At 45.8% G+C, this 20,568-nt stretch overlaps 1 protein-coding gene across 5 annotated transcripts in view; it reads right to left on the bottom strand.

Moving 5' to 3' along the window:
* The window catches only part of LOC143025564 (uncharacterized), a 444,744-nt gene that overhangs the window by 60,792 nt on the left and 363,384 nt on the right, over positions 1 to 20,568 (bottom strand). For all 5 annotated transcript variants that reach the window (XM_076185440.1, XM_076185439.1, XM_076185443.1 and 2 more), the window contains one exon: positions 18,917 to 20,335. In XM_076185440.1, the coding sequence (XP_076041555.1) occupies positions 18,917 to 20,335 (1,419 nt within the window). The remainder of the gene's footprint in view (positions 1 to 18,916; positions 20,336 to 20,568) is intronic.

Below are 20,568 nucleotides of genomic sequence, written 5' to 3'. Positions count from 1 at the left end.
GTGTGTGTGTGTGTGTGTGTGTGTGTGTGTGTGTGTGTGTGTGTGTGTATGTGTGTGTGTGTGTACTTAAAGAGCTGCGTACAGCTGACATACATATTAATCATACTCGTAGATGAAATGAACATATTGTATGTACTGAGAATGCGCCTGGTTACACGATGCATGTACTAGTATGTCATACACATACACTACACATAAAGCCTCGTTTACACAGGGCAAGTTGAGAGGCGAGGCAAATGTGCAAGTTACTTGAACTGGAGAGGAAAGCGAGCAAGTACATGTTCCTACAGAGCCACATATCTCTGACTTAGCCTGTGTGAACATATACTTGCTCGCTTTCCTCTCCAGTTCAAGTAACTTGCACAGTTGACTTGCCTCTCAACTGCACCTTGAGCTGTTATTTCACGAGTAATTTAACACAAGGGCAATATATATATATATATATATATATATATATATATATATATATATATATATATATATATATATATATATATATACATATAACAAAAACAGAATGTACTAAGAGGAAGAAAATATTTAACATTATTTTCACCAATCTAGCATAATTGCAGTTGCTGTTAAGCATATTCCCGCTTGAGAAATCTGGCCACCCCGGTCCTTGGCGCCGGAGTTGTCCCCTCAGAATTCAGAGGCCTAACGGCAACAAGGATAATATGCGTGGCATTGGTGGTGCCAACTTCTCTGGCAATGAAGTTGCGCCGCATCACGATGGACTCTTAAAAAAATAAAAAAAATAAAACACTCGTATCACCAACAGTCTCCTGTGACTATCGACGACAAACTTAACTGCGTTTAGCTAGCCTTTTCGCTGCGAAAGGAGTTAATTGTGTTCAGTTAACCTATGTTAGTACCTTCTGGCTGGTACTAATATAGGTTAGTACCAGCCAGAATAAAGTATACACGTCATCACTGACACGAGAAAGGGTTGCTGACCTACTGTGTCCGTCTAGACATGCTGTGTCAGACTTGACCTACTGTCAGTCTAGACCTACTGACGGTTACCTCAAACTGACCTTAACACACCAACGTCCTAGATCGACTACCCACACTGATACTATCACAGAACTGACTTGTCAGCAAACGGCTTTGACTTTAAACAACACAACGTTATGCTGATTTGTCATGGATCAGCTGCGGTCGCCTTTAGGTCACTGACCATAAAGGTCATTTCCCAATGTTCTTGGGTAGCTTCCACTAACAAACTTAGTGGAGCACTGACCTCTTAGTGATCTGCGGCTCCACGCAACAATGCTCCGATTTGTCAATACTCCGACTGCTCAAATCAACCGTAGAGTTCGATTTCTCAACAACACCCTGTAACTACCTTGTCAATGACACGTTGGATTTCTTGCGAAAAGATAACCTCACACTGAACTGCAGTTTGCCCTCGAAAACCAAGGATTCGTGCTGCTGCCATCCGCAAGAGTGGCTTGCACCCCACCCCACCCCGCCCCCAACTCCTTCCATTTTGGTCCCACGACGCCACACCAGGCTGCAATACTTCACCCCCATACTGTACAGCACCTTATGGAAGACTGCACTTTGCACAATCACGCACGCCAACAACACAAGGGATTTGTGGGGAAAACCCCGTGGAGTTCTTCTGGGAGACGGAACAGGTGGGCTCGGCCAGACAGAGTCCAGGGAACGACAACGACAACCCCCTCTAAAACCCGGTGACACACATTGGATCGTTTGACTGACGTCAGACGACTTTATCCTGGTGCCTCGAAGTAAAGGGCTACAACCAAGAATGACCTCTTTACTCGGCAGCCAACTTCATTGCCTTCATTATGGTTGACGCCTAATGATTCTACTCTGGTGACTCATATATCCCATTTCAAAGGCGTCACAACTGCTATACAACATGAGAACATAAGAATGAAGGAGACTGCAAGAGACCATAAGACCTACCCTAGGCAGTTACATGTCCATTATTACCTATCATCCCCATCCATAAAGTTGTCTAACCGTCTCTTAAAACAATCGAGTTTCAGGGCTCCCTACTTGGTTAAAAAGTCTATTCCATTCGTTAACCACTCTATTAGTAAACCAGTTCTTGCCAAATTCCTTCTTAAACCTAAATTAGTCCAATTTAAACCCATTACTATGAGTTCTGTCCTGTTGTTCTTAATATGATGACCTTGCCTGCATCACTCCTGTTAAAGCTTTTGACCCAACATCAGTCTCTGTTAGGTGGTGGTGATGAGTGACATTTACTTACAATAAATACACAATGGCGAAACAGATACACACACAGAGAGACCGAGGAAAGATACTTTCGAACCGCCAGAGACCATAGATGATAGAACTCCCAAGATGCCTTCCTCCCTCAATTTTTGAATCTCGGGTGACAGCGTCACACCGACACGGGAGTTCGACCCAGGGAACGAGACGCTGAGGTCAAACTGTACTGTACTGTAGTGTACTGTGTGTGTGTGTGTGTGTGTGTGTGTGTGTGTGTGTGTGTGTGTGTGTGTGTGTGTGTGTGTGTGTGTGTGTGCGTGCGCCCATGGAAGGAAGACCTAATAACCTTCATCTGACCTGACACGCCGACGGCAGGGAACTCGGGTCGCGGGATTGGAAATGCAAATAGGGATAAGTTGATTACTTAGTGGGCGACGTAGCCGGGTTCATTTTCTGGGAGTTCTATACAGTGGGAATCGAGTAGGGAGTCACTGTGAGGGAGTTTATGTTCCCATCGTGGAGTCAAAAAATAAACAAATAAATAAAAAAATACATCAAATAAAGAGAAGAGAGAGAGGAGAGAGAGAGAGAGAGAGAGAGAGAGAGAGAGAGAGAGAGAGAGAGAGAGAGAGAGAGAGAGAGAGAGAGAGAGAGAGAGAGAGAGAGAGAGAGAGAGCATATGGGATTCAAAAACGAAGACGAAGAAAAATAGTAATAAGAGGAAGAAGAAAATGAAGAAGTGGAAATAAATTAGGTATAGTTGGCGTGTCCAGCCACTTTCAGAGAAAAGAAGAAACTACGTTGAATGGTGATTCGTGCGTTGCGCTGAAGAGGGCTACAGACTGTGTTCACAATATTCATACAGATCACCATTCAATGGTGTTTCTTATTCTCCGAATGCGGGTTTTACAGTTCATCTTACGAACGTGTTACAGCATTTAATTCGTCCGGATAAGCATGAAAGTATGTACTGTATGTATATATGTATTTATGTATGTATAGAGAGTTCCTTGAGAAAACATGCATGAAGGTTTTGGAGCAAATCAGGCCGAGATAGGTATGGGCATATCCATCTTGCGTCTGTCTCAGGCAGCGAGAAAAACATTGGGATTGAGGCCACTGGGGAAGATTCTCTCTCTCTCTCTCTCTCTCTCTCTCTCTCTCTCTCTCTCTCTCTCTCTTCTCTCTGATTCACCATGGTCTTGGATCACGTGTTGGACTTGTGATCGACAGCTATTTCCCTCCCGGAAGAAAGCCCAGAGCTTATATATGACCGATCTATGGATAGTGCTGTGACCTTACACGCACACACACATACTCAACTCCCCGCTCACGACAGTTGGAGTAACGACTCGCAGCGCAGCGATTACTGAAATTATTCCAGCCCTGGGCGGGATTCAAACCCGGACCGCCGTAGAGGTGGCCAGGAACTCTACCACCGTGTGTGTGTGTGTGTGTGTGTGTGTGTGTGTGTGTGTGTGTGTTTGTGTGTGCGCGTGCGTGTGTTTGTGTGTGCGCGCGCGCGCGTTTATCACAATTACATAGGCATGATGATAATGATGATCAACAATTCGAAGCAATCAGAAAGACCATTATCATAATCACCCTGTGATGAGTGCCGCCATTATTACCGTCTACCAACGAATTCATGACTGTCTTTGCCAATGGCTCATCACAACAAAAGACGCCTTCCTCTTCATCACACAAAACCACTGACACCACCGCTACATCACATCCTAATAAACGTCGATAATAAATTAGTAATCCCATTTAATTACAATTGTAATCATCAGCATCTTAATGTTGCAATCCAGGTCAGTCATTTTCATCACTTGAATATCTAAAGCACATTGTCAATTTTTTTCTATTGGCTAACGTCTACCGATTAGTTTTCCTTTCTTTAATGAAAGTCTTTTCTGTTTTCCTGACGTAACAGGAAAAAAACTCTCTTCAACCCGCTTGGTCATATAACTTGGCAATTAAATGTCACCGCTCCATACATGTCATGACAATCGTCAATTTATTTCGTCTTCAATTCAAACCAACGTCAACAGTTCACACGCCAAGCTCACTATCACCATCGTCATTGTCATTGGTTTGTCATCATTTGTGTGTAGACCCGTCGCCACCAATATTATCACAACAAATACCACCTTTATCATATCCAGGGGTCCGAAGAAGCTGGACGATAAAAACGGCACGTGACGCCCCCCGATACGGTAGGTTCTAATTTCACATTCTGCTCCCATGGCCACTCCACTATCGTGGCCGTGGTCTTTATAACGTTTCCAGCTGAGTCCAAAAGGAAGGTAAAAAAAAAATGTAGAAAAGAGGGACTGAGAGGATGAAGAGAGGAAGAGGGGAGGGGAGGAGGAAGAGAGGAAGAGGGGAGGGGAGGGGAGGAGGGGAGGAATAAAGGAGGGATGAAGAAATGGGGGGATAAAGAAGGAATGTAAATGAGGAAGGGAAGGGAGGAAGGAGGAAAAGATGAGTAAAGGAAGGAGGGAAAAGGGAATAAGGAAGACAAGTCTGGAAGATGGAAAAGAAATGAGGCGGAGGGGAGGGGGAAAGAAGGAACAAAATACAGAAGAACGGAAATCAAGAGCAACGGAGGGAAATTGAGAAGAAAAGGAATTAAGAAGGGAAAGTGGGAAACGAGAAAGAAGAAATTAAGGAAAAGAAAAGGGAGAAACAAAGGAAAAGAGAAGGGAGGAAGGATAGAAGGAAGAAAGGAAGGAATTAAGGAAGAAAAATTTAATGAAGATAGGAAAAAGGAATTGAATAATAAAGGAAGCGACGGAAGGAAGTAAGGAAGGAAAAAAAGAGGGAAGCAAGACAAGGATGAAGTAGACTGTGGGTCGAATGTCACTGTCGCTTGAGCCCATCTTCTATGTCCCTCACCTCAAAGACAGCCACAGCGGTTTTCGACCATTGACACTCTCTATGGAAACCGCAAGCAGCACATGCGATCACTTCCGCCTTGACCATCATACTGACACGATCGTTGTTCTACGTATCAATCTATTACGCCACGTGCGCACAATCACACGCACGTGCGCACACACACACACACACACACACACATCCGTTCTTTCCTTCCGGCTGCGGTAGCGTAAGTCCATCAGTTTTAGAACTGAAATAAATTCACAGATAAACTAAGTATTTCTTTGCGCATACTCAGTTTGCTGTGCGGGAGATTGACTGACAATTGGTCACTGGAAGCTTCATTTGCACCCACCTACGCATCTAGAATTCAAAACAATCTAGTGTTGAACTCTGAAGTGTGGAGAAAATAGTTATAATATTAATGAATACGATTATTTTTAATTTAGTCATGTAAGTACAAACACACGCAGTGAGGCGAGGATCCACGGGATATGAAAATGTTTCAAATTTCTTGAAGACCAGTATTTTTCAAATCAAAGACCCTCATCATACAACTACTGATTTTCATTCTGTGTGTGTGTGTGTGTGTGTGTGTGTGTGTGTGTGTGTGTGTGTGTGTCTGTGTGTGTGTAATTTTGTTTTGGCGAAAAGGGAGCCAGGCGATTTTATTCAGCTTAAGGCGAGAGGCGCTGCCGTCCGACGAACGCCTCCTCGTAGGGATTTTGTTCCTGCTAAAGGCAAGCGACTGTGTAAGAAGGCCATTGGTCCACTGGGCCTTGACGGCAGGTTCCTTTATGGATGACGCCAGACGATTTTATTCAGCTGAGGGGATGCCTATGGGTTCTTTGAAGCCCTCAACGCAGAGTTCATTTTACGGAATTAAAGCCCATTTTGTAAAGGCCCATTTTACATCTTAAGAGCCCTTATATCAGTCTTAGAGCCTAAATTAGCCCTGAAAGCCCATTTTATTACGAAAGAGACCATTTTATAGTTTAAAAGCCCTTATACAAGTCTTTGAGCCCAGGTTAGCCGTAAAAGCCCATTTTATAAAGAGCCCATTATGTCGTTTAAAAGCCCTTTTATTAATTTTTTAACCCGACTTTGCCCAGTTCGGAGCACAATCATGAAGACGTTTTCCCCCTCTCCTCGGATCGCTTCAGGATCAGTTCTTCGGGGAAGGAAAATTAAGTAGAGAAAAGAAGAAGACGAAGAAGAAAGAGACGAAGAAGAAGAGTTTTCCAGACACGGGCTGGCAGACGAGAGATGGAGAGCGAGAGAAAGAGAAAGATCGAGAGAGACAGTGAGAGAGAAATTCCCTTCCAAACGTAGATCATTCATGTGTGTCCGAATCCTCGAGGGACTCCTGTGTGTTCACGTCGTCGGAACTGGGGTGGTGTTCTGCCCGTCGGAGGAAGAAAGAAGTCCTCGAGGACATATGCGGGGATGCCCGGTCCCTCAACGACGCTGCCTCGTCCGGAAACGCCCCCGCCCATCTAGAGGCGCTTCCGACTTCTTCTTCGACGTCGTCCTTTCTGACGACGGGAGTCGTTGGGACTCCAGGTCCTTACGGCGTCAGTCTGCCGGGGGTAGAGTGCCCTTCGTGATAATAAACGTACCCAACTCTCCCGTGGGTCGGGTGTACCCGGAGTCGTACGGACACGACCAAGTTTCCAGCCCAGATTGTCACTATGATGATGATGATGATGATGTTGTTTTTGTTGTGGGAGTGGTGGTGGTAGTACAACTAGTAGTTAGTTAGTTAGTTAGTTAGTTAGTTAGTTAGTTAGTTAGTGTGTGTGTGTGTGTGTGTGTGTGTGTGTGTGTGTGTGTGTGTGTGTGTGTGTGTGTGTGTGTGTGTGTGTGTGTGTGTGTGTCTCTCTCTCTCCAAGAGAAAAGGGACGGGTGGGTGGGGTGGAGGTGCTGCGCGATAAGATCCTTAGGTCTTAAACGAGGTTTAAACTCAAGTCTTTCGCCATACCAACGTAAATGTCCCTTACTGCATCTGAGAAACTGAAAGACAGAGGCCCTGTTCACACTAATGGTTTGAACCGCGAGGAAACCGCGGCGGTACCGCAAAGTCAAGGAAAAGCTACTGGAGTTGTGTGTGAATGCCTCCATTGACTTACATTATAATTGATCCGCGGCGGTCGAAACTGTTAGTGTGAAGAGAGAGAGAGAGAGAGAGAGAGAGAGAGAGAGAGAGAGAGAGAGGAGAGAGAGAGAGAGAGAGAGAGAGAGAGAGAGAGAGAGAGAGAGAGAGAGAGAGAGAGAGAGAGAGAGAGAGAGAGAGAGAGAGAGAGAGAGAGAGAGAGAGAGAGAGAGAGAGAGAGAGAGGACAAACCCAAATATTCCTGTGTGTGTGTGTGTGTGTGTGTGTGTGTGTGTGTGTGTGTGTGTGTGTGTGTGTGTGTGTGTGTACGCGCGCGCGTGAATAGATTGCTATATTAAACCGTTGAGACCTATCCACATTTTTTTCACACAAGCTGCCCACACCTCAAGAACCTCTTTCTTCTCACCCTGGCCACGCGTGCCAAAGTCGACAAAACAAAGACAGAGTCAAGAAGTCTATTTTGGTTGCAAAAGGTAAACAACCACATCCCCCCTCCTCCTCTTCCCCTCCCCCTCCCAAATTTCCTTTCACACACTCCTTCCTTCCTCACCATTCTTTCACACTTCTCTCATCACAACGATGATGATCATCACCTCCATTATCATTATCACTACTACCACCAACACAACCTCCTCCCCCTCCTCCATCACTTCCTGCCTATCTCTCACTACCTCATTCTCCTCCCACTCCAACGCTACCGCTTTGAGCCCCGGAATAGCCGCCGAGCAACAGCAGAAAACTGGTGCTTCTGGCATGCTTCAGACTCGTTACCCTACACAAGATAAAGGCGAAGAGGAGGAGGAGGAGGAGGAGGAGGAGGAAGGGGTGGCCAGGAGGAGGAGCAGAGAAGGAAGAGGAAGGGGTAAAAAAGTAGGATGAGGAGGAGGAGTAGAAGGAGAGGGGAAGGAAGAGGAAGAAGAGCAAGAGGAAGTGGTGGTGAGAAGCAAGAGAAGGGGGAAGAGGAGAAAGTAGAGGTGGGAAGAAGCGGGGGGAAAGGGGGAAGAGGGGAATAGGAGGAGGAGGAGGAGGTGGGGAGGAGGAAGAAGAGGGCGAGGAGGAAGAGGAGGAGGAGATGAGGAAGGGATGAGGAGGAGGAGAACACCATGTGGACGTCAAAGAATTGGCAAGCACCGGCATGGAGCTCGGCGCCAAGCCCCACCGTCACCGGTTGCTGTTCTCGGTGCCATCATTCTTCTCCAACACCATTTCCATCAACACCACTGGTGCCACCACTAACATACAAGTACAACTACAACTACTACTACTACTATCGCTACTACTACTACTACTATCGCTACTACACCTACTCCAACGACAAAAACTACTACCACTGCCAGCCCTACTATCACCAACACATATACAAGAATATCACTATTATTGTGAACCTACTAAACAACTAAGAGAACGAATATTACTATTTTTTCTCGCATCCGATCTCGTTATGGACCAAAAGGTCGCCTGTCGTTATGCTCTTCCTTTATAATCCTTTGTAATGTTACAAAATTATTACCACAACTATTACTACTACTACTACTGCAACTACTGCAACTACTCCTACAACCCCTATACCAACCACCATTTCTGCGATATAATTTTACTACTACTACTATTACTACTACTATTGCTGCTTCTTCTGCTGTTACAATTACAACCATGACTACAAGCACGAGGGGGCACAACAACAACCATAGACCAGGCCCTTCGGCTCGGGTCAAGAGGTCCCAACAGGGTCACGCTCAAGATACCCCGGACAGTCAGTGTTGCTGTTGTTGCTGTTGGCGGTGTTGATCTTGTGGACCAGGTTCGGATGCTCTGACGTCATGATTGGTCGGGAAATCATGTTGTGTGCTTGGGTTTGTTGGGAGGAGGAGGAGGAGGAGGATACGATGAAGAGATGAAAGTGAAGGAGAAAGAGGGTAGGAGGAGGATTCAGATAAGGAGAAGGAAGAGGAGGAGGGAGAGGAGAAGGCGGAGGAGGGTAAGAGGAAGAAAAGGAGGAGAGGGAGAGGAAAGAGAAGGAGGGCACGAGGAGGAGGGAGAGGAAGAAGAAGAAAAGGAGGAGATGGAAGACAGGATGACGAGGAAGAGAAGAAAGAGGACGACGAAGAGGAAGAAAAGAAGGACGAGGAAGCGGCTTAGGAAGAATTTGGTGCGCGTGTGTACGAGTGCATTCCTATCGTTCCCCCCCCCCTCTCTCTCTCTCTCTCTCTCTCCTCAAAATCATGCTCCGCCGAGGTGAAAACCCTTTCCTCCCAATGGTGAAGCTACATCACCACTATTATCACCAACTACCACACCACCACTACTGTCACCAGCTACTACACCACCATCACTATCATCACTACCACCCCTACCACCACCACCATCATCACTAATATTACTACCATCACCACCGACAACACCACAATCCTCAATATCACTATCACTACCACTCTTACCACCACTACCACTATCATCACTGACACCACCACCAACAATGTCATTACCACCACCACCACAACCACTACCACCAACAATACAACCATCACCACCACCATCTACAACATCACAATTACCGTCATCACCATCATCGTTACTACCATCGCCACCACCCTTACCACCATCACCAACAACACCACCATCACCACCATTACCGTCTACAACACCACAATCATCACCACTACCATTACCACCATCGCCACCACCCTTACCACCATCACCAACAACACCACCATCACCACCATTACCGTCTACAACACCACAATCATCACCACTACCATTACCACCATCGCCACCACCACCACCAACAGCATCAACACAATCACCATCATCACCACTACCATCAACAGCATCAACACAAGCACTATCATCATTTCCACCACTCTTACCACCACCACCACCACCACTCCTACCACTACGTACACCTGTGGATGCTGCTGCGCCGACTGCCCCCAAGGCCACACTGTTCCCTCTTCGGTCCGCCCGCCCGCCCGCCCGCCCGCCCCGAGAGGAGAGCGGCGCAATAGTGTCCTTCCATGTGTCACGTGAAGCGGAGCAGTTCGTCCCTGTTTCCTTCAATGACACGAACTTCTGCGTCACGTCACGCCAACATTCGTCACCTATTATGAAAAAACCCATCCTTGGTCACGCACGAGCACACGCGCGCGCGCGCACACACACACTATCGGTTCGACGGTGGAGTGGTACCGTTATCGACTGTTCATTTAGAGATCCGCGTTCGAGTCCCCCCTCCAGGGCTGAAGTAATTTCAGCATCACTGCATAGCGAGCCGGCACTCTAACTCTGGTGGGCAAGGAGTTTGGATATATGTAAGGTTACGGCATTACCTATAGATCGGGCCATATATGAAGTCTGAGCTTTAATGCAGGAGGGTAATAGTTGTCGATCACGAGTCCAACATGTAATCCACTATGATGAGTCTCTCTCTCTCTCTCTCTCTCTCTCTCTCTCTCTCTCTCACACACACACACACATACACAACAAATTGCAATAAACTATTAAAACGGGTGTAAACACTGGCTAGGCAAATATATCTGGAAAATAAATTACTGAAGACTTTAATTTAATCTGCGATACTGGATACTGCAATTTTATTTGCGGTACGGGGATTCCGCAATTTCAAGATGCTGTATCGGAGTCCGCAATTTCATTGATTCCACAATTTTATTAGAGGTACTTTGGGCTCGCAATATCACTGATGGTGCTACGTCCCGCAATTTTGTTAGAGTTACTTGAGTAAAAAAAAAAAAAAAAAAAAAAAAATCGCAGGTGGTGCTAGGTCCCGCAATCTAACCTGCATCACCGTGTTCTGCAACTTCTGAACTAAATTCTGCCCACGGCATCAGTCCCTGTTCTCATCGTTTCCGCAAACCACAACTCCGGAGTGCTCGCCCCACCCCTTCCCCAAGGCTCCTTCTTCATATCGGTTACATAAAACGACGCGAGTTACCCGCTTAACCGCCTTCCCCCCATATCCCACCCCACCCAAACTACACACACACCCTCCTCCCCGCTGGCCACGCTCCCCTATAAGTATCATCCCTTCGTAATGTCCCTCAGGGGACGACCACGGGGTTTCGGTCTCTTAACGTGCGACGCAGACTTAGGATGACCCCAGGGACACGCCGAGCTAATAAAGGACTCGCTCAATAGTAGCAATCGCGCAGACATGGACGCACGTACGCACACACACCCGCCCTCCACCCTTGCATACACACACACACACACACGAACGCAAAATAATAGACCATCTTGTACTTGCAGTAATTTATCAAAGTAAGCTGGACTCACTTTCTAATGGAACTTAGCTCCGCAGGGGTCCTCCCTGGGGGAAGGGGCTGTCCCTTCGGGGAAGAGGTTCCCCTAGGGACAGGGAGGACGTGTGGACGCCTTCGAGCATTATAACGGGGACCAACTATAAGCACGCAAGCAGATAGCGTGACGATGGAACCAAAATCTCTCTCTCCCTCTGCCTACTTCACTTAGACAACGTACATTCCTAAGAAGACAGAATTTTATGCATACCTACACACAAGACATTTTCTTGTACAAACACGTACACACAAACACACACACACACACATATATATATATATATATACATATACCAAGATGCGAGCATGCGTGCCGGGCGTGTTGACCTGAGCCTCGTCCCCTCATGTTACCTCACTGCTTTACTATAAATACATATTGTTCTGTACTTTGTAACTTATATCTGCCGAAGAGGATCACAGTAAGTGATCGAAATATACAGATCTCTATATCTTCGCTTATTCTTCTCCGAAAGTGGGTCATCAGTATTATATATATATATATATATATATATATATATATATATATATATATATATATATATATATATACCTAGAAAAAATCTGTCGCGAGTTTTCTCTTATCATTTTTCATCCAGGGACCCTTCCTTTGCTGTCATCGACTCACGCACGCGCGCACGCACACTCGCTCCCCACTGCAGTCACGACAACCACCACCACCACCATGAGCACCGCTACCACCAACTTCGTTGTTACTCTTAGGGCTTGTCCACACTAGCGGTTTCAACAGCGGCGGTTCAATTACCATGTAAGTTAATAAAAGCGTTCACACACAACCGCACTGTTTTTCCTTGACTATACGGTACCACTGCGGTTCAAACCGCTAGTGTGAACACCATTTACCACCCACCCACCCACCCCTCACCTTCATTCGCTTTTCGTAAACCAACATTAACTAACACCATCTAACTACATAACCCTCCTCGATTCTATTCCACATAGACATAAACTCCATCCACAATATGTAAACCCACTTGCCCAGGCTGTCCTAGTATTCATGGCAAAGGTGTAAATGGCGACGGCTGGCCTCTTCTTCATCACCATCATTATTTCAATGTGAGAAACGCCATCCACCCACCTCCCCCACCTGTCCCCTCAATTTTCTTTATCTTGATGTGCCCGACAGATTATCTTTTTGATAAGGACTGAAAGTCCTTTGCATCACGTCACTGTGGTTGTGGTTGTGGTGGTGGTGGTGATAAAGAACAGGAAAAAGAAGAGGAGGAGGAGGAGGAAGAAGAGGAAAAGATGAAAATGAAGAGGAAAAAAGAAGACGAAGAAAAAGAAGACGAAGAAAAAGAAGAACAAGTACAAGAGCAAGATAAAAAGGAGAGAGAGAGAGGCAGAGAGAGAGACAGAGAGAGAGAGAGAGAGAGAGAGAGAGAGAGAGAGAGAGAGAGAGAAAGAGAGAGAGAGAGAAAGCCAAGTCTTCACACATATACATACACACGCACACACACACAAACACAAAACGGGTCCTACAACCCCGGTCTTCCCCGCGGGCACAGCAACAACAAAACTGCACACCCACCAAGAACCGACCTTGCAGGACGGAGGTTACCAAGCACCGGCGAAGTCCGATGGACCCTGCAACGACTGGTCCTCCTCCTCCTCCTCCTCCAGGCTACTACAGAAAAGAGCAGTATCACTGTACCGTGTGTGGGTGCGTGCGTGTGTGTGTGTGTGTGTGTGTGTGTGTGTGTGTGTGTGTGTGTGTGTGTGTGTGTGTGTGTGTGTGTGTTTACCTAGTTGTATCTTACGGGAAAGGGAGCTATGCTCGTGATGTCCCGTCTCCGTATCTCGCACTATCTAAATTGCTCTTAAATTTGTGTATAGTTTTTGCACACACTATCGTTTCGTCCAGTTTGTTCCATACATACACCACTCTGTGGGGAAAGCTGTTCTTTTTCAGGTCTCTTCTATAACTGTCCTTTTTGAGTTCCTTTCCATGTCCTCTTGTATTTCTCGTATCCCATTTTAGTAAGTCTTCTCTATCAAGGACTTCTGTTTCTCTCATGATTATATAGATGGTCAAAAAGTCTCTTCTTTCTCTTCTTTGTTCCAGGGTCAGTAACTCTAGTTTTGACAGTCTCTCTTCGTATGACAGTTCTGAAAGTGTGGGGGTCATCTTCGTAGTTGCTCTTTGGATTCTTTCAATTTTCCTTTTACTCTTTTTGGTATTGGGTGACCATAGTGTCGCTGCATACTCCAGTCTAGGCTTTATCCGTATGACTAGTATTTTTTCATCATTTCTTTATCCAAGTAAATGCCACTTTTAATGACCTTAGCAAGTTGTAGGTTTCTCCGACAATGTTTTTATCTGTTTATCAGGGGACATGTCCTTTGTGATGATTACTCCCAGGTCTTTTTCAAATCCCACTTTCTTTGCATCCTTTTCACCGACTTTGTATTGTCCTGATATCCTGTTTTCACTTTTTCCACATTCCATTATACTACATTTCTTGATGTTGAAGTCCACTTCCTACTTATGACTCCATTAAAAATTTTGTTCAGATCTCTGCAGCGACTCAGTCTACTTCAGTGGTAACTTTTCTAAACAATTTTGCGTCATCAGCAAAGAAGTTCATGTAACTGTCAACACCCTCGTCCATGTCATTCACATAATAGCAAACATTATTGGAGCCAGTTCCGATCCCAGTGGAACTCCACTAATCACCTCTTCCCAAGTAGAACCTTTATCTCTGAGCACTACTCCCATTTTTCTTCCATACAGGAAATGCTCCATCCACTCTAATAGTTTACCTTGTACCCCTGTACAAGATGGAGACGTGGGAGCTTGCGAAGTGTTTCCCCAAAACTTTTCTTTATCAGTTCTAGTTTCTCCCACTTGCGGGTCATGCTAGGTCAGTCTCACTTTGACCTCAAACAGAGAGGCATACTTGCAATGCTCACATGTCCAAATCGGTTGCGTGCAAGCAAATCTGAAACAAAAATACGCAGTGTGTGTGTGTTGTGTGTGTGTGTGTGTGTGTGTGTGTGTGTGTGTGTACATATACATTCCCACGCACAAACTTGGAAGAACAAATGGTCACAAAACGTAGAAAAAACAAAAACAAAGAACTCTTAGTCTAATACTTCGACAGTACAAGACAAATAACACGTAAATTCTTTATGGCTAAAAGAATGCACGAGTATTACACAAAATAACAACAACTCTCTAAAACATGGCGACAAAGATACGGACCCGAACCCTGGCACCATGTGCCAGAGGTGTAGGTGTAAAATAGATGCTACTTTGTTTCAGGGAAGGGCGGGGTGATCAAATATGTTCCTGGGAGAGGGGGTAGGGGGGGCAGTGCGTCACGGGGGGGGGGTTACTCAGAAACAAGATGATTCATACTGGGTCTGTTGTTCAGGAATTCAGTACATAGTTGAGACAATCTATTTTATAATTAAACTGGATTATTTCAATCTTTATCAAACAGGACTTAAAAATCGGCAATGCAGAGATAGGTATATACTTTATGTGTATGGTGAGGTCTTACCATCGCCAGGAGGCGCTTAGCTACGGCTTTACTACCCTGTGTGCTCGAACAACAAGGACATGAAGCCAATAGAAGTCAAGGAGGATCGAAATCTGGCCCTTGCTGTCACAATGCTTCTAAACAGGTGTAAAAACAAATAAATAAATAAATAAATAAATAAATAAAAATAAATTAAACATCATAAAGGAATCTGGGGAAAAGGAACTGTTGACTAAAAGATATCATCTATCGTCACAGAGCGTAGGAACTGCCTTCTTCCATCCTGGTTGAGTGACTTTACTGATGGTTTCATGCTATAGGGGGGTCGATGGCCCGACGCCCACCTGGGGGCGGGTCTCAGGTTACCAAATCCAGACCGGATTCTAAATGAAGACATTGTTGGCACTTGCCTCAGTTCATTAGCAATACAAAAATTAAAGTTGAAAATGTGGGAGGTTTTTCTGCCGCACACTGTACGTGGGCACAAGTTTGATGATGTTTAGCCCGTATGTACTGGAATCAAAAGTGTTTTAAAAAGTCTCGTATGTAAAAGAAAAAAAAAAAATTCTTGGTCATAGTTTCCGAATCAGTGGCCACGCGGTATCCCAATGGTCGTGAGTTCGATTTCCGGCACTCGCTGCGGGCTTGCTGCGTTGGTTTCCGATAACCCTGGCCAGGCGGGGAGGCAACCCAACGTCGCCCCTTCAAAAAACCGCAAATGACAGGGTGCAGCCTTACCAGGGGTTTTTCCACTTCCCACCACGTGAGAGGGGAATGTGTTTAACCATACTGAAAGATTACGAGACTCTTTCAGGTCATATCCGAAACTAAGACTGGTATCTACAAAAAGGTTTTGTGGAGTTTATTTCCTCGACTGTACAAATATGTTCTCATCTCTTTTGCGTCCATGCATGTCGTCACAAGAACCGATAGATCAGGCCTAAACGGATACTTTAGCTGTAGAGGATCCACAGACACACACACACGCACGCACACACACACACACACACACACACACACACACACACACACAGGTCAACTCGGATGAAGCCTCACGGTGCACACTGCCAAACAAAAACAAAAACAAAAACATAACAGAACTAAGACCATAAAGGAAGAGGAAGCAAACCCAAAAGAGTGCATCACGCCGTGACGTCACACGGGGGTGTCACGTGATGTAACCGGCAATTACGTCGCGAGGACCGGTTTTTGGTACCTTCCCGTCGCGGCAAGAGGGGCTCTCTGTATACACAAGGTCAACCTTGCTCCAAGGCCGAGGGAGGTATACAAGACTCGAACTCAAGACCGGAAGACACGTTGAGAAATGCGTAGCTCGCAGGGCGCACTGGATAATACGGATCTAGGAAAATTGGATGAGATATTAGGCAGAGGAGGGGGCAGAGGAGGAGGAGGAGGAGGAGGAAGAGGGGTACGAAGAGGAGGAGTAGGGGAGAGGAATACAGAGAGGAAGAATACACGGAGGAACTGGAGGAAGAATACGAGTATAAAGAATACCAGAAGGAACAGAAGTAGGAAGAAGACGAGGAGTGGGAGGAGGAGGAAGAATACGAGGAGAAAGAGGGGGAATACGAGGATGAGGAATATCAGGAGGAACAGGAATAATACGAGGAGGGACAAGAATAACACGAGGAAGAGGAGGAAGGGGAGGAGAAAGAGGAGAAAGAGGAGGAGAAAGAGGAGGAAAAAGAGGAGGAAAAAGAAGAGGAAAAAGAGGAGGAGGAGGAAGAGGAGGAGGAAGGGGAGGAGGAGGAAGGGGAGGAGGAGGAAGGGGAAGAGGAGGAGGAAGATTACAAGTTATTTGTAAATTCGTTAACAAAAGTGGATAGTGAAAAAGATCTCGGCGTAATTATCAGTAACGACCTCAAATCATCCAATCAGTGTATTTCAGCCTCTGAGAAAGCAAATAAGATTCTAGGACTGATTGCGCGATCTTTTGATTTCAAAAGTCCATCACTCATTAGTTCGTCCACATTTGGAATATGCTGTTTCCGTATGGTCACCGAATCTCATTAAAGACATTGACAGTCTGGAAAAAGTAAAACGGCGAGCCACAAAACTGATTCCAAATATCAAAAATAAATCATACGAAAATCGACTAAAACACATGAATCTGTTTTCCCTAAAAAAAGCGTAGACTCAGAGGTGACTTGATACAGGTCTTTAAGATTTTAAAGGGAATTGACAACATCAAAAGTGACCAAATTTTCACATTGAATGAGAATCAGACAAGAAACAATGGTCTCAAACTGTCCGGAAATAGATTCAATTTGGAAGTAGGTAGAAACAACTTTGCCAACCGTGTAGTTAATGAATGGAATAAACTTCCTGCACAGGTAGTGCAATGTAGTTCAGTTCGAAGCTTTAAGAATCATTTAGATAAATACCTAAGTAAGATGCTGTAATGATTATAATTTGTCTTATATTATTTGTTTTTGTTTTGTTATCATTTGTCTGTCAGATTTTCATTTATTATTAGTTATATGTCAATTTATTATTATTTACTATTTACCTGTTTGTTTATTATTTAACTATACCTATGCATTTATTTATGTATTTTATTTGTTATTTACATTATTATAGTTTTTATTATTTTATTATTAATATGATTTTTTTTTCGCATCCGACCTAGATATGGATCAAAAGGTCTCCTGTCGGCATGCTCCGCCTTTGTAATCCTTTGTAGGAGGAGGAAGAGGAAGGGAGGAGGAGGGAGAGGAAGGGGAGCAGGAGGAGGAGGAAGAAGGGGAGGAGGAAGAACGGGGAGGAGGAGGCGGAAGGGGGGGAGGAGGAGGAGGAGGAGGAGGAGGAGGAGGAGGAGGAGGAGGAGGAGGAGGAGGAGGAAGGGGAGGAGGAGGAAGGGGAGGAGGAGGAAGGGGAGGATGAGAAAGGGAAGGAGAAAGAAAACATTCGAACTTGCATGATGCATCACGAAAAAAAAAGGCACATGGCCAAAAGGACTTGAAACGTGGGCTATATTTGATCCATGCGTCATGGCCTAGTGCTGGAACAGATTCCATTTCATTTATTTTTTCATCATTACGGTATTCATAAATATTGTCTTATTACTCATACTTAACAACCCAACCGAACAAAGAAGGTCCCGATTACTTTTACTTTAATTTAATGCGATGGATACTTTCCCTTGCAAAAAATGAAAAACGAATACGTAAATAAATAGATAAATAAATAAATAAATGAAAATGTATAACTCCTTAGGTGATCAAACATCTAATCCATTAAAGCCCATGGCTGTACCCTTGACTTATTAGGTAACGTGAATGTGATTACTTACAGTGATTTACTGACTAGTCATATGGTCCTGCCAAATCATACTATCACATGCCCCAAATACTATTCTTTATTAAATCACAAAATAAAGATATAGTACTACGTGATTAGCTATAACGACAAACACTATATAAAATGTTTAATTCATAAAAAATAAAACATCTACAACCTCACCATCTGAAGTGTAACGCGCAGTGACCTAACTGGAAAACCATCATTCGTTTTTTTTTTTTTCCCAGCGCACACAATCGAATTTCTGGCGTTTTCCAGGTACCAAACGAAATTCCGGGATTTTTTTTTCCGGGAATTTTCCAGGCTGCTGTCCATCCCCTATACCCTCTCCCGTTCTTCTCTTTTCTGCTTAGAGTAGACACCATCTGTAGATAGAACCTTTACGTACGACGTTTCGCTGGTTGATTTTTTTTTTTTTTCAAGCACTGGCCATTCTGTCGTCAATCGCCATTCTCGATTCTCTTTTCTCCCTTTGCAATATCCTGGCCAACACCTACACCCGACTTCCGAAGTCCCCTAAGAACAAACCCAACACCCACCACCATTTCGAAGTACCCCGAACAGACACTTACCTTTCAGCGGTCTGCGTGCTGCTGCCTCTCCTTGACGAGGCGTTGGACGACGACGAAGGCGAAGGCGAAGACACTACGCCCTCTCCCGTTCGCCAGGACCCAAGGGCCTTGCTCCTCTCCGGCGTACTCCGCTGGTCTCTCCTTTCGGGGCCGTCTCTTCGAGGGTCACATTCGCAGTTCGAGGCGGTGGACACACTCGAGCCACTCCGCTTGACCTTCCTTCCTGCCGAAGTCGCTGACGACGCGGCGGTAGTGATGTTGGAGGTGTTGGCCCTTGACTGGGGCGCTAACTCCCCATCGGCATTGTACTGCTCGCTGCCGCTGCTCTCGGGGGGCACTGGCACGGACTTCGAGGGCGATCTTCGGGAGCCTCTTCTTCGGCGATTCTTCGAGGTGTGGGACTCAGTGTGGCACTCACCGTTGACTGAGGAAACTTCGAGATATTCTTGGTGTTGATTCTTCGGGTGTTCTTTGGGCTTGGCGGAACTCTCCCGCGACTGCGCTCTGGAACCTTTCCTGTCGTCTAGCTCTTCGACTTCTTCCTCTCCGTCTTTCTTGTTCTTCTCGTTGTTGTTCCGGTTCCTCCTCTTCGTGTCCCTTCTCCTCCTCTTACTCGACTTCCTCTCCGGCTGTTCGGATGAGGAGCAACCGCCGTCCTCCGTCGGACAGAGTACGGCCGAGCTCGAGGCTGACTTCCTGATAGGGTTGCCGCCGAAGTTCTCCCCGCCTTTGGGGTTCTTGGACTGTTGCTGTTGTTGGTTGTGTTTTAACCGGGTGTCATCCTGTTGCTGCTGTTGCCTCCGGTTTCTGTTGTTCCCCTGCTGTTCCTCCTGTTCCTTCTGTTGGAGTGACAACGCTGACGAGGAACCTCTTTTATCGCGCTTTCTGTTCCTCCGCCTGCCTTCCTTCTTCTCAGGTTCCTTCCTCTCTTCGCTGTCCGCGTTCTCTTTGTTGTTTCTATTCTTCCCTCGCTGTTGCTGCTGATACTGCTGCTGTCTACTGCCGGCGTCCGAATCTTGTGTATCTGGACTGTACCTGTGTTGCTGCTGTTGTTTGTTTCTCTGTTTTCTGTCTATGGTGCTATTACTACTCTCCTGGCTACATTCGCGTCTCTGTTGATACTGTTCCTGTTGCAAGTTCCTCCCCCGTTGGGTGAGGGTCGCCTCTTCCTCCTGCTGCTGCTGCCGAAGTCGTTCCCTCTGCCGCTCCCGCTCCTCGTCCTCACGCAAGAGCTGTTTCTCTCGCTGGTGCTTCTCCTGTAGCAGTTGGTGTTGCTCCAGCTGCTGCTTCAACGTGACGGCCGTTCTTCGCTGCTCGCCCTCCCCGACACTGAGGGAGGCCAGGTTGGGGAAGTAGTCGGCGACCGTGTGGTGGATCAAGAATCTTCGTCTGCTGTTGACGGCCGGAAAGAGGAGGGCTCTGCAAAGAGAAGAGGAGGAAGCCTCATTAGCGGTGGATCAAAGGGACAAAGGTTCAAATTCAAAACAACATCCGTGCGAGCGATCCATTTTTGCCATACGGAACACATACTTGTGTGTGTGTGTGTGTGTGTGTGTGTGTGTGTGTGTGTGTGTGTGTGTGTGTGTGTGTGTGTGTGTGTGTGTGTGTGTGTGTGTGCGCGCGTTAACTTTAGTATACAACGCAGGCACGCA

The sequence above is a fragment of the Oratosquilla oratoria genome, chromosome 5 (genome assembly GCF_046742065.1).
Source record: "Oratosquilla oratoria isolate Oo_2021 chromosome 5, ASM4674206v1, whole genome shotgun sequence".
In the NCBI taxonomy this organism is placed as follows: Eukaryota; Metazoa; Arthropoda; class Malacostraca; order Stomatopoda; family Squillidae; genus Oratosquilla; species Oratosquilla oratoria.
The sequence above is the reverse complement of the archived record's forward strand: the minus strand, read 5'-3'. Positions and strand labels throughout refer to the sequence as shown.